This window comes from Mercenaria mercenaria, chromosome 5 (genome assembly GCF_021730395.1).
Source record: "Mercenaria mercenaria strain notata chromosome 5, MADL_Memer_1, whole genome shotgun sequence".
NCBI lineage: Eukaryota > Metazoa > Mollusca > Bivalvia > Venerida > Veneridae > Mercenaria > Mercenaria mercenaria.
Window position 1 is genome coordinate 24,607,533 of NC_069365.1, and position 21,833 is coordinate 24,629,365.

At 36.5% G+C, this 21,833-nt stretch overlaps 1 protein-coding gene across 1 annotated transcript; it reads left to right on the forward strand.

The window, feature by feature from the left end:
• Nucleotides 1–11,156: 11,156 nt before the first annotated feature.
• Nucleotides 11,157–19,874, forward strand: LOC123537936 (uncharacterized). Its single transcript, XM_053542951.1, has 4 exons — nt 11,157–11,523; nt 12,035–12,293; nt 13,330–13,442; nt 13,902–19,874. The coding sequence occupies exons 1-4, from the start codon at nt 11,340–11,342 to the stop codon at nt 15,398–15,400; spliced, it is 2,055 nt and encodes a 684-aa protein (XP_053398926.1). The 5' UTR covers nt 11,157–11,339; the 3' UTR covers nt 15,401–19,874.
• The last annotated feature ends 1,959 nt before the right edge of the window (nt 19,875–21,833 follow it).

The following is a 21,833-nucleotide window of genomic DNA, read 5'->3' on the forward strand; positions in this document are numbered from 1 at the left end:
GTGCAGAAGAGAAGATAGTCCTTGACCCTTTTAATAACATTTACTGCAGTATTTTATAACATTTATTAGTCCCCTACTGGTTGAAAACCAGTTTCGGGGACTATAGGAATGCACTTTTCCGTCATTCCGTCCGTCCGTCCGTCCGTCCGCAATTCCGTGTCCGGTCCATAACTCTGCCATCCATGAAGGGATTTTAATATTACTTGGCACAAATGTTCCCCATGATGAGACGACGTGTCATGCGCAAAACCAGGACCTCTAGCTCAAAGGTCAAGGTCACAATTGGAGGTCAAAGGTCAACAGGGCTTTTTTCCTGTCCGGTCCACAACTCTCCCATCCTTGAAGGGATTTTAGTAATACTTGGCACAAATGTTCCCCATGATGAGATGATGTGTCATGCGCAAATCCCGGACCCTAGCTCAAAGGTCAAGGTCACAATTGGAGGTCAAAGGTCAACAGGGCTTTTTTCCTGTCCGGTCCATAACTCTCCCATCCATGAAGAGATTTTAATATTACTTTGCACAAATGTTCCCCATGAGGAGACGACGTGTCATGCGCAAAACCTGGATCCCTAGCTTAAAGGTCAAGGTCACAATTGGAGGTCAAAGGTCAACAAGGCTTTTTTCCTGTCCGGTCCATAACTTTCCCATCTATGAAGGGATTTTAATATTACTTGGCACAAATGTACCTCATAATAAGACGATGTGTCATGCACAACTTTCAGACCCCTAGCTCAAAGGTCAAGGTCACACTTAGCAGTCAAATGTTAACATAGCATGAAAAGGGTCTGTTTCGTGTCCGGTCCATAACTCTGACATTCATTAAGGAATTTTAATATCACTTAGCACAAGTGTTTCCCATGATGAGACGACGTGTCATGCGCAAATCCCAGACCCCTAGCTCAAAGGTCAAGGTCACAATTGGGGGTCAAAGGTCAACAGAGTTTTTTTTCCTGTCCCGTCCATAACTCTGCCATCCATGAAGGGATTTTAATATTACTTGGCACAAACGTTCCCCATGATGAGACAACATGTCATGCGCAAAGCCCAGACCCTTAGCTCAAAGGTCAAGGTCACAATTGGAGGTCAAAGGTCAATAAGGTTTTTGCCCTGTCCGATCCAGAACTCTGTCATCCATCAAGGGATTACAATATTACTTGGCATAAATGTTTCCCATGATGAGACGACGTGTCATGCGCAACACCCAATACCCTAGCTTAAATGTCAAGGTCACACTTTGAGATCAAAGGTCAAGAGGATTTTTTCCTGTCCGGTCTATAACTTTGTCATGCAAAGCAGGATTTAGATATCAGTTGGCACAAATATTCCCCTGGATGAGACAACATGTCATGCGCAAGAACCAGGTCCCTAGGTCTAAGGTCAAGGTCATATTTAGAGGTCAAAGGTCAAATTCAAGAATGACTTTGTACGGGACATTTCTTCTTCATGCATGGAGGGATTTTGATGTAACTTGGACCAAATGTTCACCACCATGAGGCACCCTTGTTTTTAGAATTACGTCCCTTTGTTGTTACTATAAATAGATTTTATTGTAACTTTTTTATTACTGGCGGTAGAGAAAAATCGAGACCACTTTTCTGTGGTACAGCATGCAATGTTACATCCAATTTTTAGGTGTATTTTGACCTATCTCTACCTGGTAAAGAGTTTCTTGTGGACTTGTATTATATAGATTTTTTTTTTTTTTTTTTTTTTTTTTAAAAGATTAATTTCCCTTTGTTGTTACTATAAATAATTTACATGATAACATTTTTATAATCAGCCAAAAAAATTCAATATGAAAACAACTGTAGGTTTTTATATATATAAATTTTAATCCAAGTGTTTTGTTATAACATATTGTATATATAGTACAATATTGTTTATACATCATTGACAGATATCAGTTCATTATGTTATACTGCAGTAGAGAAAATTAGGTGCCTTCCAGTAGGGGACTTTGTATTGCATGGCAATACTTCATTCACTTGTTTTATAAGTTTCAGTAAGTTCATTCTTGCTGAATTCAGAGGAAAGTAATTGGAAAGTAATTGAAATGTAATTGTCAGTTACACCCTAAAACTGCTCTGTAATTAATTAGATTACAATTACATGTAATTGATAAATGACCCAATTACAAATTACATTCAATTACATAGGAAATGTAATTTAATTGCAATTAATTACAATTACATTTTTAATTACCCCAGGTCTGCACTAGTGCTAACAGTAAAGATTTGACGAACACCGTCATCCTACGAATATAAGACGCACATTTTTAGCTCACCAGAGCCAAAGGCTCAGGGTGAGCTATTAGGATGGGTCACCGTTCGGCGTCCGTCTGTAAACTTTTTACTTTAAATGACATCTCCTCATAAACTGCTAGGCCAATTTCATCCAAACTTCACAGGAATGTTCCTTGGGTGAAGCTCTACAAAAAGTATTCAAAGAATTGAATTCCATGCAGAACTCTGGTTGCCATGGCAACCGAAAGGAAAAACTTTAAAAATCTTCTCAAAAACCAGAAGCCCTAGAGCTTAGATATTTGGAGTGAAGCATTGCCTAGTGGACCTCTACCATATTTGTTCGAATCATGACCCCCTGGGGTCAAAATTGACCTCGCCCCAAGGGTCACTTGATTTTACATAGGAAAATCTTAAAAAATCTTCTTCTCAAAAACCAGAAGCCCTATAGCTTAGATATTTGACATGTAGCATTGCCTAATGGACCTCTACTAAAGTTGTTCAAATCATGACCCCCGGGGTCAAAATTGACCCCGCCCCAGGGGTCACTTGATTTTACATAGGAAAATCTTCAAAAATTTTCTAAAAATAAACCAGAAGGCCTAATTCTTAGATGTTTGACGTGTAGAATTGCCTAGTAGACTTGTACAAAATTTGTTTAAACATGACCCCTGGGGTCAAAATTGACCCCGCCTCATGGGGTTTCTTGATTGTACATAGAAAAATCTTCAAAATTTTCTAAAAATAAACCAAAAGGCCTAGAGCTTAGATATTTCACATTTAGCATTGCCTAGTGGACCTGTACAAAATTGTTCAAATCATGAACCCTGGGGTCAAAATTGACCCTGCCCCAGGGGATACTTGATTGTACGTAGGGAAATCTTCAAAAATTTGCTAAAAATAAACCAGAAGGCCTAGATCTTAGATATTTGATATGTAACATTGCCTAGTAGACTGCTACAAACTTTGTTCAAATCATGACCCTCGGGGTAAAATTGGCCCCGCCCCAGGGGTTACTTGATTGTACATAGGAAAATCTTAGAAAAAAATTTCTAAAAATCATCAGTTTGACATTTGAAACATGTAGCTCATATTACTCTGGTGAGCGATCCAGGGTCATCATGACCCTCTTGTTACAAGATTCTGGTCTCGAAGGACTGATGCGTCCTATATATGGGGATAGAAAAAGGTTTATTCCCACAATATGCCAAACAATTCCCCGCAGACAGTGAGATCTATATTTACCTGAATGGCATCAAATCGGATAAATCGGAACTTAAGACAATTTAAGATTACCACCAAAATATATAGCATTTTAAGAGCGGTAATTTATTTAAAAGTCCTTAACAATAGGATAAATCTAATACCAGTAATTAGCCCTATTTAAAAATAGAAGCCAGATTTGATATGAAATCTCATGAAGAACAACTAAATATAGGCTACTGTCTACCTGAAGACAATTTAATTCAATTTACCTGAGCACTGTTCTCTCCGGCTTCTGGCTGCTCCAGCTGGCTGGAAAATGTGACAGTAGCTGTGGGCTCAGGTGTTGGTGAATTCAGTGATGATGTTGGTGAACTCAGTGATGGCGTTGGTGTATGAGCAGTAGGTGAGCAAAATGCTGAATTGTGTCTGTAAAGCTGTGGAGGCCCACCCGCAAAATCAGTACATTTGATGTATATAAGAAGTATAAATAAAGCTCCCCTCTGGAGTACCAAGTTAGCGTTACTGAAGTTGGCGCTTTAAATGTACTTCAGTTTGACGGCAATAACTATGTATTAGCAATCAATAGGAAGAAGTACACTTGAAGGCCCGTCTAAAATATGCTAATTATGCATCAAATGTGCTTCGTCAGGGAAGTATCTTTGAAGCTTCTAATGAAGCACAACTGAAGTCCCAGCTGAAAAAAGTATGGAAATTATGCCTCAAATACGCTTCGTTCAGGGAAGTACACTTGAAGGCCCGTCTAAATTATGCTAATTATGCATCAAATGTGCTTCGTCAGGGAAGTATCTTTGAAGCTTCTAATGAAGCACAACTGAAGTCCCAGCTATAAAAAATGTGGAAATTATATGCCTCAAATACGCTTCGTTCAGGGAAGCACAACTGAAGTCTCACCCACTAAAGTACATTTAAAGTTCCACCTTAAATAAGCAGCATTATGTGCCTCAAATGTGCTTCATGTAAAGAAGCATCTTTTAAGTATATCAAGAAGCATGGATAAAGTCCCATCTGAAGTACCTTTAAAGCACTATCGAAGTAATTTTAAGCCCCTTGAAGCCGCTATTGAGCATGTACCAGACAAACCTAACAATTAAGCTAAATGTTGACAGACAACAGACATCGAGCGATCACAATAATTCACCTGAGCAATTCAGGTGATCTAAAAACAGGCTAGGTAAAGCACAAAAGTCATTGCATAATATTTATTAAGCTCTGTGTATGTAGGAAAGTAACAAACAATACTATTTATTTATTTATTTATTTATTTATTTGGGTTTTACGGCACACCAACACAGTATAGGTTATATGGCGCCTAACAGGACTACAAATTTTGGTTTCACATCTCATTTACATCGAAATAAAAACATGAGGTATGGAATCAAAATTTGCATATCTGCTGGAATCACAGAGTTAATGCAAAACCAAGTGTTAAGACCATATTAGTCGCCTCTTACTATCATGCAAGGGTAAGGCAGTGGTTCCAATTCTTTTCATACATGAATACAGTTCCATAACTATGCAAAAATATTTTTTAAGGTTTCGAAGTAGGCCTTGAGAAACAAAATCCAAACAACACCAAATCATAGAAAGAGAGAGTTGTTTGACATGAAAATTGAACAGCATGTAAAACATGTATATTACTTTACGAAACAAGTGTCAGTCTTTCTATGATTTAGTGTTGTTTGATTTTTGTTTCTCAAATTCTACTTTGAAACCTTAAAGAAAGTAACATGCTCTAGTCCCAACCATGGTACAGCTCACTTGTGTGAAGTGTAATTAAATTCTCTCAAGGTGTTAAGGAGATATAGCATATTATAACAAACAAAAAAAAGTCCCAAACTCTGCAAAAAGTTTTTTGAAAGAAACTAACATGCACCAGTCTCAGCTGGGGTTGGTACAGATCACTTGTGTAAAGTTTCATTAAATTCTGTCAAGGGGTTTAAAATATATCAGTGTTCCCACTGGCATTTAAAATTGGGGGTGAAAACTGAGTTTTTTGTGGACTTTTGCATGGTATTAGAGCTTGAATAAAACTGTCTCATTCCTTTGGGCCACAGATGATCTTACAAAATAAGATGAGCTCTTCCTAAATGCAAAATAAGACCTACAAATTGATGCTAGGTTTTCTGCTAGTATATTTCCTTCTGATCACTTTCACTGATGACAGGAATTTTTCCAACAAAAACATCTGTTTGAACTGATTAAATGTGCAAAATAATACATATCAACAATATTCTGTACTTCAATAATATCTGTTTCAATCAATTCCCTTACTTGAAAAAATGACAAGGAAGCTTCACATTGCATTCAACTTTCTCAAATCTCTTTATGACAGCCAAATACTTGGAACAGGAAGATTCTGTGTCTACCTTAAGACAAGAGGGCCATGATGGCCCTATATCGCTCACCTGTTATCACTGCACTTGAGGACAAAGGACAAGAAGGCCCTCAGAAAAAATATCTAAGTCCAAAGGACAGGAACAACAAAGGAAAGAAATTTAACCAAAAAAAAAAAAAAATTCTTACAAGGTATAGATATGTCAAAATACACCTAAAAATTGGAAGTACCATCCATGTTGTACCACAGAAAAGTGGTCTCGAATTTTCCCTACGGCCAATAATAAAAAAGTTACTAAAAATAAGCTATTTATAGTAAAGTAAAAGGGAAGTAATTAAAAAAAAATATTGTAAGTGAACAAAAGAAGGATCTGCCAAATACATCTGTTGACATAAATGAAATTTCAGATCAGTATCTTCATTAATTACGGAGATATACCCATTTTAATTTAAAATAAAGGGAGGTAATTTGACATAAAATCACTTCATACTTATCTACCCTGATTGTCTCAGTCCAACTAATAACAATAATGAAATTTCAAATAAGACCTATAAGTACTTACTGAAATAAATCCGTTTTGATTACAATCAGGGGAGGTAATCAGATATAAAACAACTCTGGAACCTACGACTGGATCTGATTTCTCATGGAATCCAAGATTTATTGTTGTTGAAGATATTTTGGAAGTTTGTATCCAATAAAACCAAAAATGAAGTCTCTATATGGCTGCAAAAGCCTAAATAGCCAATTTTGGACCTTTAAGGGGCCATAACTCTGGAACCCATGAAGGAATCTGGCCAGTTCAAGAAAGGAAGCAAGATCTTGTGGTGATACAAGTTGTGTGCAAGTTTGGTTAAAATCAAATCATAAATGAAGCTGCTATTGTGCAGACAAGGTCAAAATAGCTAATTTTGGCCCTTTTAGGGGCCATAACTCTGGAACCCATTAAGGGATCTGGCCGGTTCAAGAAAGGAACCGAGATCTTATGGTGACACAAGTTTTGTGCAAGTTTGATTAAATTCAAATCATAAATGAAGCTGCTACTGTGCAGACAAGGCCAAAATAGCTAATTCTGGCCCTTTCAGGGGCCATAACTCTGGAACCCATAATGGAATCTGGCCAGTTCAAGAAAGGAACCAAGATCTTATGGTGATACAAGTTGTGTGCAAGTTTGGTAAAATTCAAATCATAAATAAAGCTGCTATTGTGCAGACAAGGTCAAAATAGCTAATTTTGGCCCTTTCAGGGGTCATAACAATGGAACCTATAAAGGAATCTGGCCAGTTCAAGAAAGGAAACAAGATGTTATGGTGGTGATACAAGTTGTGTGCCAGTTTGGTAAAAATCAAATCATAAATAAAGCTGCTATTGTGCAGACAAGGTCAAAATAGCTAATTTTGGCCCTTTCAGGGGCCATAACTCTGGAACCCCTAATGGGATCTGGCCAGTTCAAGAAAGGAACCGTGATCTTATGGTGATACAAGTTGTGTGCAAGTTTGGTTAAAATAAAATCATAAATGAAACCACTATCGTGCAGACAAGAAATTGTTGACGGACAGACGGACTGACGGCGGACGACGGATGATCACAAAAGCTCACCTTGTCACTATGTGACAGGTGAGCTAAAAATACCAAATCTGTCCAAAATATGACATAGAATCTTGTACATACTCTATCACATAGCTATTCCTCTTTGTTGCAGACAAGTACATTTTTGAATGAAACACTGTACCACCAATTAACAACCTGTAGAACTTGTAAACATTTTGAACTGGTCATATCAAATGTTGAATCAGTTATGTCTGGCAAAAGCTGACATTCAACTTGTGAGCCAGTGAAGAAGTGTTGGTATATTCTCTATTTTTATATTTATGATGCTTAGTTAAGCGTTGATATATAGAGGATATTACATGAGTGTCTTTTCATATTGAATTTATTAAACGAGTTGAATAAAATGATAAAATTCGAGGCTCAGCCGAGCATTTTATCAATTTTATTCAACAAGTTTAATAAATTCAATGTGGAAAGTCACAAATGTAATATTCTTTTTATCACATGTAAGCCTTTCTTGTCGAAACATCAAAAAATTGACTTTCTTTTACTATATAAACAAAACAAATTGACCGACGTCGCCTATACTATAAATGATGTCGACGTCAAAGCTTTATTACACTAGTGTATTATCATTTTTATTTAATGGCTTTATTACACTCCCGCGACGTCAACCATGTGATAAAAAGGATTTATTCCAGAGCTTTTGGGAATAGCCATTATCAACAAAGGAAGCTGTTGATGTATAGTTACAGCTTCTGCTATTTGGAGTTCAACTTTTGTGGTTCCGTGAAACAAAGAGCGTAAATCACCATTAAGATCTTCAAAAAAGAAACAAGACTGTGACCAGAGTGGCCCTAACTCTTCAACCTTTTCTACAAGGTGTAGTAAACAATGCACATTGGAAGTTTCATGGCGTACACCATACAAGTAATCAATCTGTGCACAGAATTTCAGAACAAGAGCTGTCTCCATAGGATGACACATGCCCCTGATGGCACTTTAAATGAATAGTAATGGCCGATGTTAGAGTTTAGAACCTTTGACCTACGGAGCTGGGTCTTGCTCGCGACACGTCGTCTTACTGTGTCACACATTCATGCGTAGTTATTTTAAAATCCATGCATGAATGACAAAGATATGGACCGGACACGCCCATCAATGCACTATCATGAAAAATGACCTTTAACGTCTAAGTGTGATCTTGACCTTTGAGCTACGGACCTGGGCCTTGCGTGTGACACATCGTCTTACTGTGGTACACATTCATGCCAAGTTATTTGAAAATCCATCCATCGATGACAAAGATATGGACCAGACACACCCATCAATGCACTGTCCCTTAATGTCTAAGTGTGACCTTGACCTTTGAGGTACGGACCTGGGTCTTGCGCGCGACACGTTGTCTTACTGTGGTACACATTCATGCCAAGTTATTTGAAAATCCATCCATCGATAACAAAGATATGGACCGGACACGCCCATAAATGCACTATCCCTTAATGTCTGTGACCTTGACCTTTGAGCTACGGACCTGGGTCTTGCGCGGAACACGTCGTCTTACTGTGGTACACATTCATGCCAAGTTATTTAAAAATCCATTCATCGATGACAAAGACATGGACCGGACACGCCCATCAATGCACTATCCCTTAATGTCTAAGTGTGACCCTGACCTTTGAGCTACGGACCTGGGTCTTGCGTGCGACACGTCGTCTTACTGTGTTACACATTCATGCCAAGTTATTTGAAAATCCATCCATCGATGACAAAGATATGGACCGGACACGAAAAATATGGACAGACCGACAGACGGTTCAAAAACTATATGCCTCCCTTTGGGGGCATAAAAAGAAGTTTCGCTCTGGACAGATCAGACTTTGATATCGATGACAGTAGGAGAAGGTAAACTCCCTCAACAAACAAGATAAAATGGAGGTAATATTCCTCAGACAGAATTCCTTGGAGGCAACAGACAACCTGAAACCAGTATACCCGCTTACAAACCAATTCTACATGATTTTAAAATTTTTGGATAAGTTTTAGTATATTTCTTGCATACCAGATGGGGATTTCCGGTATTTTTTACCGGTGCTGGAAAAATCCAGATGACTATCTTTTTTTAAATTAGGGACGTATTACGAACTACATATAAGCTGCGACATGATAAAACCAACATAGTGGCTTTGCGACCAGCATGGATCCTGACCAGCCTGTGCATCTGCGCAGTCTGGTCAAGATCCATGCTGTTCAGTAACGGTTTTTCTGATTGCAATAGGCTTTGAAAGCGAACAACATGGATCCTGACCAGACTGCGCAGGTTGGTCTGGATCCATGCTGGTCGCAAAGCAACTACGTTGGTTTTCTAATGGCGCGGCTCATACATGTAGAAGATTTATGTAGTAATTTATATTTTATTTAAACAAGAGCTGTCTGTTGACAGCATGCTCGACTATTCGAAGCATTGATAGAAGTGTAGGGTCAAAATATTACCTGAGATTTTCAGACAAAAGAAAAGGAACATAATGACAAACAATGTTCCTGCACTATAATGCAATGTGTGACCATATTGTTAAGCAAGTGTTCAAAGTGTCAAAGCCATATGACAAACAGTTATTTATTTATTTATTTGGGTTTTACGGCGCACCAACACAGTATAGGTTATATGGCGCCAAACAGGACTACAAATTTTGGTTCCACATCTCATTTACATCGAAACAAGAGCTGTCTCCATAGGATGACACATGCCCCCGATGGCACTTTGAATGAATAGTTATGGCTGATGTTAGAGTTTAGGACCTTTGACCTACAGAGCTGGGTCTTGCGCGCGACACGTCGTCTTACTGTGGTTCACATTCATGCAAAGTTATTTTAAAATCCATCCATGGATGACAAAGATATGGACCGGACACGCCCATCAATGCACTATCCTTTAACGTCTAAGTGTGACCTTGACCTTTGAGCTACGGACCTGGGTTTGCGCGCGACATGTCGTCTTACTGTGGTACACATTCATGCCAAGTTATTTGAAAATCCATCCATGGATGACAAAGATATGGACCGGACACGCCCATCAATGCATTATCCTTTAACGTCCAAGTGTGACCTTGACCTTTGAGCTACGGACCTGGGTCTTGCACGCGACACGTCGTCTTACTGTGGTATACATTCATGCCAAGTTATTTGAAAATCCATCCATCGATGACAAAGATATGGACCAGACACGAAAATTGCGGACAGACTGACAGACAGACGGTTCAAAAACTATATGCCTCCCTTCGGGGGCATAATAAAAACATGAGGTATGGAACCAAATTTGCATACCTGCTGGAATCACAGAGTTACTGCAAAACCAAGTGTTAAGACCCTATTAGTCGCCTCTTACGATCATGCAAGGGTAAGGCAGTGGTTCCAATTCTTTTCATACACAGATCGTCCCAGAACCACATGGGGCATATGACAAACAGGTTAGGCATAATATAGATAAACTTCACCGATTTCAAAGTCCAAAAAGGGCTATAATCTAGCCAAAATAGTTAACAGAGTTATGTACTCTTGCCTACAGATGGGAATCATGGTGATAAGCAAGTGTTAAAAGTGTCAAAGTCACATGTCAAATAGCTTTGACAAAACATTGACTTGTATGAAAACTGAACCAATTTCCAAGTCAAAAAAGGGTCATAATTCTGCCAAAATAGTTGACAGAGTTATGTACTCTTGCCTACAGATATAAATCATGATGATGAACAATTGTTCAAACTTTAAAAGCCACATGTAACATAGTTTTGTTATTTATTTATTTCAGATCTGCCCCATGCCCCTGAAGGTGAACCATTGTATCAGGGTTCGAGATTATCATTACTTGAAAGTATAGTATTGATAATTACATTTGTATTGAGACACCAGCTCACTCGAGAAGCTACAAAGGATCTTTTGAGCCTTTTGGAACTGCACTGCTTGACTCCAAACTTATGCCGAAGCAGCATGCATCTGTTTTACAATTTCTTCACTGAACTCACTTCACCTGTACAGAAGCATTATTTTTGTGACTTTTGTAAGGAGTACTCGGGCACAGTAAGCATGAAGGAGTGTGCATTATGCGGCAAGAAGAAAGAAAAATACTTTATGTACATTCCAATAGCTGGGCAGTTACAATCTATTTTGTCAGGTATTGTATATATCTTTTCAACCAACTAAAAAAATAATTATGACTTAATTGTGTGTCACAATATTACTCTTATCTGATGGTTATGGTCAGTAATAGTGGGTAGTGTCTGGTGGTGTAGTGGTTAACATACATGTACTTCATTTCAAATAATGAATTTTGAGGTAATCGGTTTGATCTTCGATAGGGCTACAGCCTACTCTCATTGTGGATGAGTTGTCTGTATATATCATCATGTACTATTGTTGATCACTCAATAAATACTGACATTATTACAGGTGACCTGTTGATATAAAAAACAGAATTCTTCTAAAAGTGGCTAATTTATCTGATCTGTGTATTACTCAAAAGCCTGTGTGAGGTGATGTAAACAGATTTGCTTTTTAAAAACTCATTGTCTACTGTGAACCTTGAGCCTGGTTCAAATTATTATATAATTTTTTGTTTGGATGTATTTTCAAACAAATATAATTAAGGAATATTTTTTGTTCACAATAATCCCTTTTATTTACAGGGTTATCAACAATTGACCTTAACTACAAAAGGAACAGAGATAAAAAAGCTGAGAGTAACATTGAAGATGTCTTCGATGGTAAAATGTACAAGAAACACTTTGATGGTTCTCACTTCACTGGCACACCGCAAAAAGACAAGTCGAAGGAGTTGCACATATCATTACAGCTGAACACCGATGGAGTTTCCATATTTAGATCATCCTCATACAGTGTGTGGCCACTTTATCTTATCATCAATGAACTCCATCCTAAACAAAGGTATGAACACAAAAATATAACGGGGTCATGTTGGATCTGCTATGTTCACAATCCAAATATTGACAGGCGTTTGACAAAAGATGGTAGCACATCATGCTCGGTTGTGTTAAAAAGATTTTAGTTCTGTATAATTTTAACATAAAGACAATATTTTTGAGAAATTTCTTGATTTAATTAATTCAATAAATTTTAGTTGTTAAATACACCAGCATTTTTTTTTTTGATGGTTTTTGGAAGAAGCCCTAGCCTCTTTAAATTGGGAAAGCGAAGCGTAATTATACCCCCCGTCAATGGAAGTTTGAAGGGGGTATATTGGAGTCGCCCTGCCCGTTTGTCCGTCCATCAATAAATGTCTGTCCATAATTCTTCTAAACTCAATTGCTCCTAAACTACTTGAAGGATTTTGATAAAACTTTACACACTGTTAGTACATGACCCAAGGACATTAATGGTACAAGATAATCCAGGTCAGGGGTTCCCAAGGGGAGATAATTCGACTTAAGTAGTTTTTTATTGCAAATCTTGTGAACACAACCACTTTAATATCAATGGAAGGATTTTTATGATGCTACACAGACTTACAGTGTATCACCTGAAAATGTGAATACTGCAACATAATCAAGGTCAGAGGTTCCCAAGGGGAGATAACTCGACCATTTTATTATATACACATGTACATTTCCTGTTCAAAATAAATCAAACAACATATTTTAAAAATATTTAATCTGAAATCACGTTAAAAGCAAACGGTGCCTAAATAAACATTATAGGTAATGCGCTTTAGTATTTGCCGCAAATAAGACGTCAAAGTTTGTTTTCGCAGTATTGTGGACGTCAAGCGTCTTTCCATTACGTTAAGAAGACGTTCTATATGCATATGCCATACAAAAGTAGTTCTGTCTACACAAGACTGATGTTATACAGAACCGGATCAATGAGAGTATCAGTGATCCGTCGAATCGGATTTTTTGACATAGGTTGACAGAAAACATGCATGTATCAGGGTTAGGTATATATTAAATTGTGTTATTTTCAGGTTTAATTGTCAGAACAGAATCTTTGCGGGACTCTGGTTTGGTGGAATAAAACCAGTTATGAATGTTTTTCTGCTGCCACTTATTCAAGAGATGTCTGAACTCTACCATACAGGTGAGACTAATGTGTTGTTGTTTTTTGCCATTATTATGGCGAATGCATTTTTCAGAAGGTTGAAATAATTCACCAACATAGTTTCTGTAAAATTTAATTTAGGTCTGTTATAGATAGATGCATTTATATCACATAATTACATTATGTGCAACATATTAATACTTTTCTTTTGGGTTTAAATGTTTCATTGTTTTACCTGGATATTGTTTAAAAGTGAAAGGAAACAAGTGTTGCAGTTGTAGACTTCTAGTAACAGAGGTACAGATACAGTCAAATCTTTAAGTACAGACCACCTGTGAATAAGAGCTGCATAGGACCAGTTTGTTTACTATCATCGGCACAAAAGAACATTTTCTTTGACTCAAAAGATCACACAATGGTCATTTCTAGAGTGGTTTGTAATTTCAGGATTGATTATGGAGGGATAGTATTGAAATTTTATTTTATTGATGTTTGCAGGAATATCAATCATACTACATGGAAAGGAAATTCTTCTTCGGGGAGTATTATTAAATGTGGTTTGTGATGCACCAGCTAGATGTCTGGTACAAAACTTTACTCAGTTTAATGGATTTTTTGGCTGTGCATTTTGCCAGGAAAAAGGAAAAAGTGTGAAAACAAGCGAAAGAGGATCGATGATGTCATTTCCATACGATTGTAACTCTGAATCAGGTCATGCATCTGTACGCAAACATTCTGAATCTGTCAAGCAAGCCAGAGATGCTGAAGTGGCTGGAAAATCTCAGTATGGTGTAAAAGGTGTTACTGTTCTGACAAACCTATCATATTTTGATGTTATTAGAAATGTTACGGTTGATTATATGCATTGTGTTTTACTTGGTGTGCAAAAAATGTTGCTAACTCTATGGACTGATAGTGCCAAGAAAACTGAAAAATTCTATATAGGGGATTTTACTGCTGTTTTAGATGCCCGCATGAAGGAACTCACACCACCCAATCTGATAAATAGGTCACCAAGATGTCTTGCTGACTTGAAACATTGGAAAGCTACAGAGTACAGGTCATTTCTCTTGTTTCATTCTGTCTGTTGCCTCCAAGGAATTTTGTCTGAGGAATATTACCTCCATTTTATCTTGTTTGTTGAGGGAGTTTACCTACTCCTACAGTCATCCATATCAAAGTCTGATCTGTCCAGAGCGAAACTTCTTTTTCTGAAATTCTGTGCACAGATTGATTACTTGTATGGTGTACGCCATGAAACTTCCAATTTGCATTGTTTATTACACCTTGTAGAAAAGGTTGAAGAGTTAGGGCCACTCTGGTCACAGTCTTGTTTCTTTTTTGAAGATCTTAATGGTGATTTACGCTCTTTGTTTCATGGTACCACAAAAATTGAACTCCAAATAGCAGAAGCTGTAACTATACATCAACAGCTTCCTTTGTTGATAATGGCTATTCCCAAAAGCTCTGAAATAAATCCTTTATATCAACGCTTAACTAAGCATCATAAATATAAAAATAGAGAATATATCAACACTTCTTCACTGGCTGTTGGAACACAAGTTGAATGTCAGCTTTTGCCAGACACAAGACAACGGATTCAACATTTGATAGGACCAGTTCAAAATGTTTACAAGTTCTACAGGTTGTTAATTGGTAGTACAATGTTTCATTCAAAAATGTACTTGTCTGCAACAAAGAGGAATAGCTATACGATAGAGTATGTACAAGATTCAATGTCATATTTCGGAAAGATTTTGTATTTTCTTAAGGTAGACACAGAATCTTCCTGTTCCAAGTATTTGGCTGTCGTAAAGAGATTTGAGAAAGTTGAATGCAATGTGAAGCTTCCTTGTCATTTTTTTCAAGTAAGGGAATTGATGGAAACAGATATTATTGAAGTACAGAATATTGTTGATATGTATTATTTTGCACATTTAATCAGTTCAAACAGATGTTTTGTTGGAAAAATTCCTGTCATCAGTGAAAGTGATTAAAGGAAATATACTTGCAGAAAAAAAGAAACAGTGCACTTGGGTAAAAGAAACACTGCTCAAAATATTTAAAGGATATATACATGTATATATGATTTTCCAGACACCTACATGTTAAAGGTGTCATGTTTGTCCTGCTGTCACTATCATTTCTGTAAAAGTAGGCGTTTAAACTTAATTATGTCTCCCACACCACTGTAGTGGTGGGTGGGAGACATATTGATTTACTGCAGTCTGTGTGTCTGTTTGTCTGTCTGTCTGTCTGTCTGTCACAAACATTGTCCACACTCTTAAGTGGAACATTTCTAATCCGATCTTCACAAAACTCGAACAAAATGTGTCCGCCAATAAGTCCTCGGCCAAGTTCGATAACTAGCCAAATCGACCCAGGCACTTCGGAATTATGGCCCTTCAATTACCGAAGAAATGCTCATTCCCCCCTCCCCTCCCTCCCCGAATTCAATTTTTTTTTATTTTCCAGCTTGTCATGACACCCACCCCCTCCCTCCTTCCCCATGGGGGGAATTTTAATATGTACATGTGAAATTTTATAACCTCACTGATCACCCCCACCCCCCTGAATTTATTTTAATTTTTTTTATTTTCCAGCTATATTTTAATATGTACATGTGAAATTTTATATCCTCATTGATCACCCTCCACACCCCCCCCCCACCCCACCTTCAAATTTTTTTTCCCCAGCTATATTTTAATATGAACATGTGAAATTTCAATTACTTTAATTCCTCACTTGTCATGACCACCCCCCACCCACACCATATTTTCTGTGAGTATACAGTATATAAAGACAGACTTACTAGTCAGATGATTAGATTAGGCACTTGTGTGATACAGTCAGATGATTAGGCACTTGTGGGAGACATGCGCTTTTCCCAAAAGCACCTCTAGTTCTCTCTTGTAATGCACTGCATCAACTTTATAACATGAAAATATTGCACATGTCCGACGGCTTGGAAACCATAGGGAGAGGAATTACATTGTATAAAGATGGCAATTTTTTTCAGAAAATTTTTGCCAATACAATCCTTTTTATCTAGTACAGTGTGTATCTTACCCACCCTTAGTGTGAAAAAATTCTTGTCGTTTTACTGAACAGACATTTAAACACGATTTTCAAACCCCTTAATTTTCGAAAATTTGATACTTGTATGTTTACTATTTACTTCGTACATCAATTGTCAGACACCTGATATATTTCATTCTTTCACAATATAAGGTTGACAATATACTATAGGAACCAAGAACGCGAAAGTGCATAAAAATATACTGAAACATTGAAAAATACTTTCGTGCCAAAGATGCAGTACTTAACATGTAATCATATGGGAAAACAACCTGTGATCCATTAAATTTTTTGAGCAGTGTATTTTTAGAGTATTTTTTTCACTGAGATGCAAACTTGGTACCAAAATTTAGGTTACCGGTATTCATTGGCTAAGAAAACTATTTGAAGTTAAAATTATTGGAACAAAAAGATGTTAAATTGACGTTAAATGACATAGGGGTCAAACTGAAAGTTCGCAATTTTTTTATGTCGACCTTCAAAGTGGTTTTTCTTCAGGTTTATTTTCTGTACCTCTTTCAATACTGAGTATGTCCACATCTTCTCCGAATCACAGTAATTATTCCCAAAAGCATCATGCACACATAACCTGTAATAATGTCTTTTGAAATATGATTCAGTTTTTGCAGAAGTGCATCTCTAACGTCATTAATTTCGTTGATGGCATTATTTACCCTTGCCAAGCGTGCAAGAACTTCGAAAATGTGTTTGATGGGATTCAAGCCGGTTATTGAGCTTGTTAATGTCATGTCTGGTTAGTAATTGTATGTCTGTCTGGCCATGTTTACATTTTCCAGCATAGGTGTACCAGGATATTTTTTCCCAAATGGGACAAAAGCTCGATGAAGAAGCATATGTCATTGAAACTGTCTTGCGACATCAGAACGCTGAAATGTGAGGCAAATGAGTGCAGTACATACACATGTACATGGTTACTTATCCTTGAAAATTTCATTCGTTTTCAGAGTAGTTTAAAAATTACATCGAAAAAAAAAGTGCACAATTTCTTTTTTCTGAAAAAATTCCCTTCATTTCTCAGCGCAGCCTTATGAAGCACGGTTTCTTGACCTAACATTTTTTTTATTTCCCTTTAGTTGTTTTTTAAGATTAAAACCTTCAATTTAATAGTATATGGGTACAGAAATGTGTCATGAAGTAAAACTGTTAAAAAATATTAATATCTATGTCATGCAAACTTTTTAAGATTTATTCGTAAGCTTAGAAAATTAGGTAAATTGTGTACTTTGGTTTTTAGCTAGACTTTCCGAAGGAAAAATCGAGCTAATGTTGTCACTCATTGTCTGCGTTAACGCATGTTAGTTAAGTTTTTCCGTTAAGTTTTTTAAAATCAACATATCTCCAGGTTAAGTTTTTCAAACAGACCTTGGTCAAAGTTTGAAGTGGTTAGGGGCTTGTCTGTCAATCAAGAGGTCGTGCCAACCTCTGCAGCGATTACTTCCCCTTGCGATACAGTAACTAATGAACGCCAGGAAAGGTAACTGCTGCGAATAGCTTGGAGGTCATGAGTTTGTATCACACCTTTGCCGCTTGAAATTTGAAATTAATAGAACATGCTTAAAGACTTGTGTAAATAAAAGATCAGAGCAGAAAATAAAATATGAAAACCGTGACTGACTTGACAGTTATTGTAGTTTCGACTTCATGAACTAGATGCTCCAAGAGTCAAACCGTAAGGTCTGTGTCCACCTTTGCTCCGGTCCTTACAGAAATTTTTTTTATCTATTTTATGTATGCTTTCCGTTGCCAGTGCCTGGTACCTCCTATAACGGTTATGTACAGTCCTTGCCAGTAGACATGTCCCCCATGGTATCTATGTACTTAACTAACTCATTTCCAGTTTAACTCATTATGCCCGCACGACTCATTAATGCGTCGTCCGATTCTTATCGATATATCGCGTGCCACATCTAAGCGGTGTTGTAAACTACATCTGGATACTGCATGCCACGTACATGCGTCGTCACAGTAGTAGCTCTGAATTCCGCGTGACGCATTGAGTCGTCACATTTTACTGGTCTTTTGATAAATGCTTTAAGTTCTTTCTATCAAATTGGACCAATCAAAATTTTTGTTGCGTAACATTCATGAGACATTATATAAAATGGTGATGTGAAATAAATGTATTCGTACTGGAAGCTGTAAAAACGAGCGTAGTTATAACATAAATTAATAAATTTTTGCAGACATGAAAACAAAAACACAAGTGTGGAGTGAGAAAAAGCATTTAGGTATATATTTGATATTTTTCATTGTGAAAATTCCTACTAATTCTATGATTCACTGTAATATCTATTTCAGTATTTTAGCTGAAAAAACTTTATAAAAGATACATAATTTTTTTTTTTCTTTACTTGTAAATTGATCAGTGACATTTATTTATTTATTTATGTTAAAACTTTGAAACTGTCTCTTGTGCAATAGAATAAAGTGTTGTTTATTATTCACATATTTTTACCACATGGGGGTTTAAAAATGTAATGAAATATTTATTCGTTCATTCATTCATTCCATCCATCCATTCCATTCATCCATCCATCCATCCATTCATTCATTCATTCATTCATTCATTCATGTTATTTATTTATTTATTTATGTTAAACTTTGAAACTGTCTCTTGTGCAATAGAATAAAGTGTTATATATTATTCAGTTATTTTCACCACATGCAAGTTTAGAAATTTTATCAAATAGTTTTGAAATTCAAATTTGCGTAACAAAGTTTTCTTAAAATTGGTCGAAAATCATTTCATATTCAAGACAATTACATTTTTGTCTACAATAGTTTATTTATTTATTTATGTTAAACTTTAAACTCCAGTGCAATAGAATAAAGTGTTGTATATTATTCAGTTACTTTGACACATACGAATTTAGAAATTTTATGAAATAGTTTCGAAATTTAAATTTGCATAACAAACGTTTTTCTTACAATTAGTCGAAAATAATTTTATTTTCAAGACAGTTATAGTTTTTGTCTAAAATAGTTAAACTTTTTGCTTATATTCATTTTACTATATCTTCATATATAATGCTTTCACTATTTTTCTATAAATACAATTCTGATTCATTATTTTGTAAAATAAGAGTTATATAAAATGACAACAATATATATTTCAAGTAAGTTTTAAAAAACTGTATTTATTTGTTGATTAAATCTGTAAATAATAAAATTAAGCAAGTCATAAATGTTGTTTATTTTGTAAATAAAAAAAAAAATCTGATGAGAGATTGTGTCCACTTGTTTTGTGTCCTTATACATGTTAATTCAACAGTCTGTTGAAAAATGACTGTATTGCACAGCTGCATGAAATTAACTTTGCTGTGTAGCTTATTCAGTTAACTTACAAAGAATGTAAATTCCATACCTATTAACACATATTTGATGTCATGTGTGTTTAATTAACAACAATACCCCAGGTAAAATTGTGCAGTCAACTAAAAAATCAATGCTATCTCTCATAATATCTCTAGGTGTTTAGAGGTAGATTAGCTTATCAGCCTCCTAGGTGGTTCCTAGATTAATATCAGTAGAGCATAAGTGGAGATAAGGCATTAGGGTAGAATGAGTTAAATTTGGCATCTAGTCTCTAACTGACTCACAAAAATATCATTATAAATTTTGAACAACTATTGAAAGAAACAGACAAGTTCACCCCAAGATGAAAACCGCTTCAGTAGGCCAACTCCATGCTACCGGTGCAAGGGTTAAAATGGTACAAGTATGGTAAGCTGTACCCCGCCACTACTGATATCTTATGGATATGTGTGTGACATCAGAATTGTCAAACTTGGTATTGGAAATAAACAACTTGTTTTCTAGCAAAAACTGAGAAAGGGACTAATACACTTTACACAAAGTGCGGCTGAAATTGTCAGATGTCAACCCTAATGGACAAAGCTGACTTTCATTTACATGGAATTATTCTATTCTTGTGTAATTTACTTATATGTGTTTTGAGTATGACGTAAATGGTATTTTTGTATTTTTTTCAATGATATAACAAAAATTAAGGAGGGTATAGGATAGTGTCAAAAAGCATGAGCTAGAATATGCAGATACTATTTTTAGTGCGAGAAGAATCCAGTTGAAATCAACTGTAAATTTTACACAATGTGGCACTGGGGCTTTAAGATTAGCAAGACAAAATATCTGTACAACTTTAATTGTTTATTACAAATATACAAAGTTTAGCACTTTCATAGTATAAAAAACCACTGCACATAAAATGAAGGAGTCACTTTAAAAATAGTACGTCACAGAAGTACATTTTAAGTTCCTAAGATGCAAGTATTTTTCAGAGTTAAGAAAGTATATTTGAAGTTCCACTTGAATCCTCAATTGTTTGTTAAAGATTCTGAAGTATCATTGAAGTCCCCTAGTACTTCCTTGAAGTCCCCGTGCACAAAAGTGGAGCACACTTAAGGCCCCGGAGACTTCAGGGGAAGTATGAGACAAGTACAGTTGAAGTCTCCGGGACTGAATGCGAAGCAGGTCTATGTGATTGGAAGTACCTTTAAAGTACATCAGAAGTGTATTTGAAGTAGAGGCCTTTTTTGAAGCTCCTACTACTTTTGTGGCTGGGGGTGTCTGAGGTGTGTATGGTTGTGACTGTGCCACCTGGCATGCAGTCAGCTGAGTCTTCAATTTCTGAAAGAAGAAAGAAAGCTAGAAGGTGTTTTTTGTCACAAAAACATATGTCTCCCTCTATGTATCCCTGTAGCTCTGACGGCCATTTTGTGCAGCAAATCCGAATGTGTCGGTGATATGCACAACTACGCTTCGTACTGTTCAATCCTGTGAAGTTTGTTGAAATTTGTCCAGCAGTATGACCTGTGAAAGCCAGACAGGATTTTTCATCTTAAGCTTTGGTAGCTATTCTGTACAGCAAAGCCGAACCTGCCAGTGATATGCACAACTAGAGTTGGTACTGATCAATCTTGGGAAGTTTCGTCAAAATCCGGCTAGCAGTTTGACCAGTGAAAGACAGATGGCTAAGGCAAAAACAATATGTCTTACCCATGGGGGAGACATAAAAATCGAAATTCACAAGCAAAATACATTCTTATAACTTTTCTATGAATTTTCATCTATTTTAAAGGTGCAAAATAAAGACAAATGACGACATAAATCTTAAAAAAAGACTACACATTTTGTAATATAGTACTAAACATTATGATAGCCGTGCAATATTCCCTTGAAATCAACACAAGAACAGAGAAACAAATGATTGTTTCTGTATTTTCTTAGACTGACATGGGGGGTCGTTTTGTCCTACTTTCATGTTTATCGTTTTTCCGTAATTGGTCGGAAATACTTCGGGATCACAGGATT

Bases quoted from the DNA above. Each gene is read 5' to 3' on its own strand.
- LOC123537936 (XM_053542951.1), top strand. From the start codon at position 11,340: ATGCATCTGTTTTACAATTTCTTCACTGAACTCACTTCACCTGTACAG. The intron at 11,524-12,034 runs GTATTGTATATA...TTTTATTTACAG, and splicing joins GTTACAATCTATTTTGTCAG to GGTTATCAACAATTGACCTT. The intron at 12,294-13,329 runs GTATGAACACAA...TGTTATTTTCAG, and splicing joins GAACTCCATCCTAAACAAAG to GTTTAATTGTCAGAACAGAA.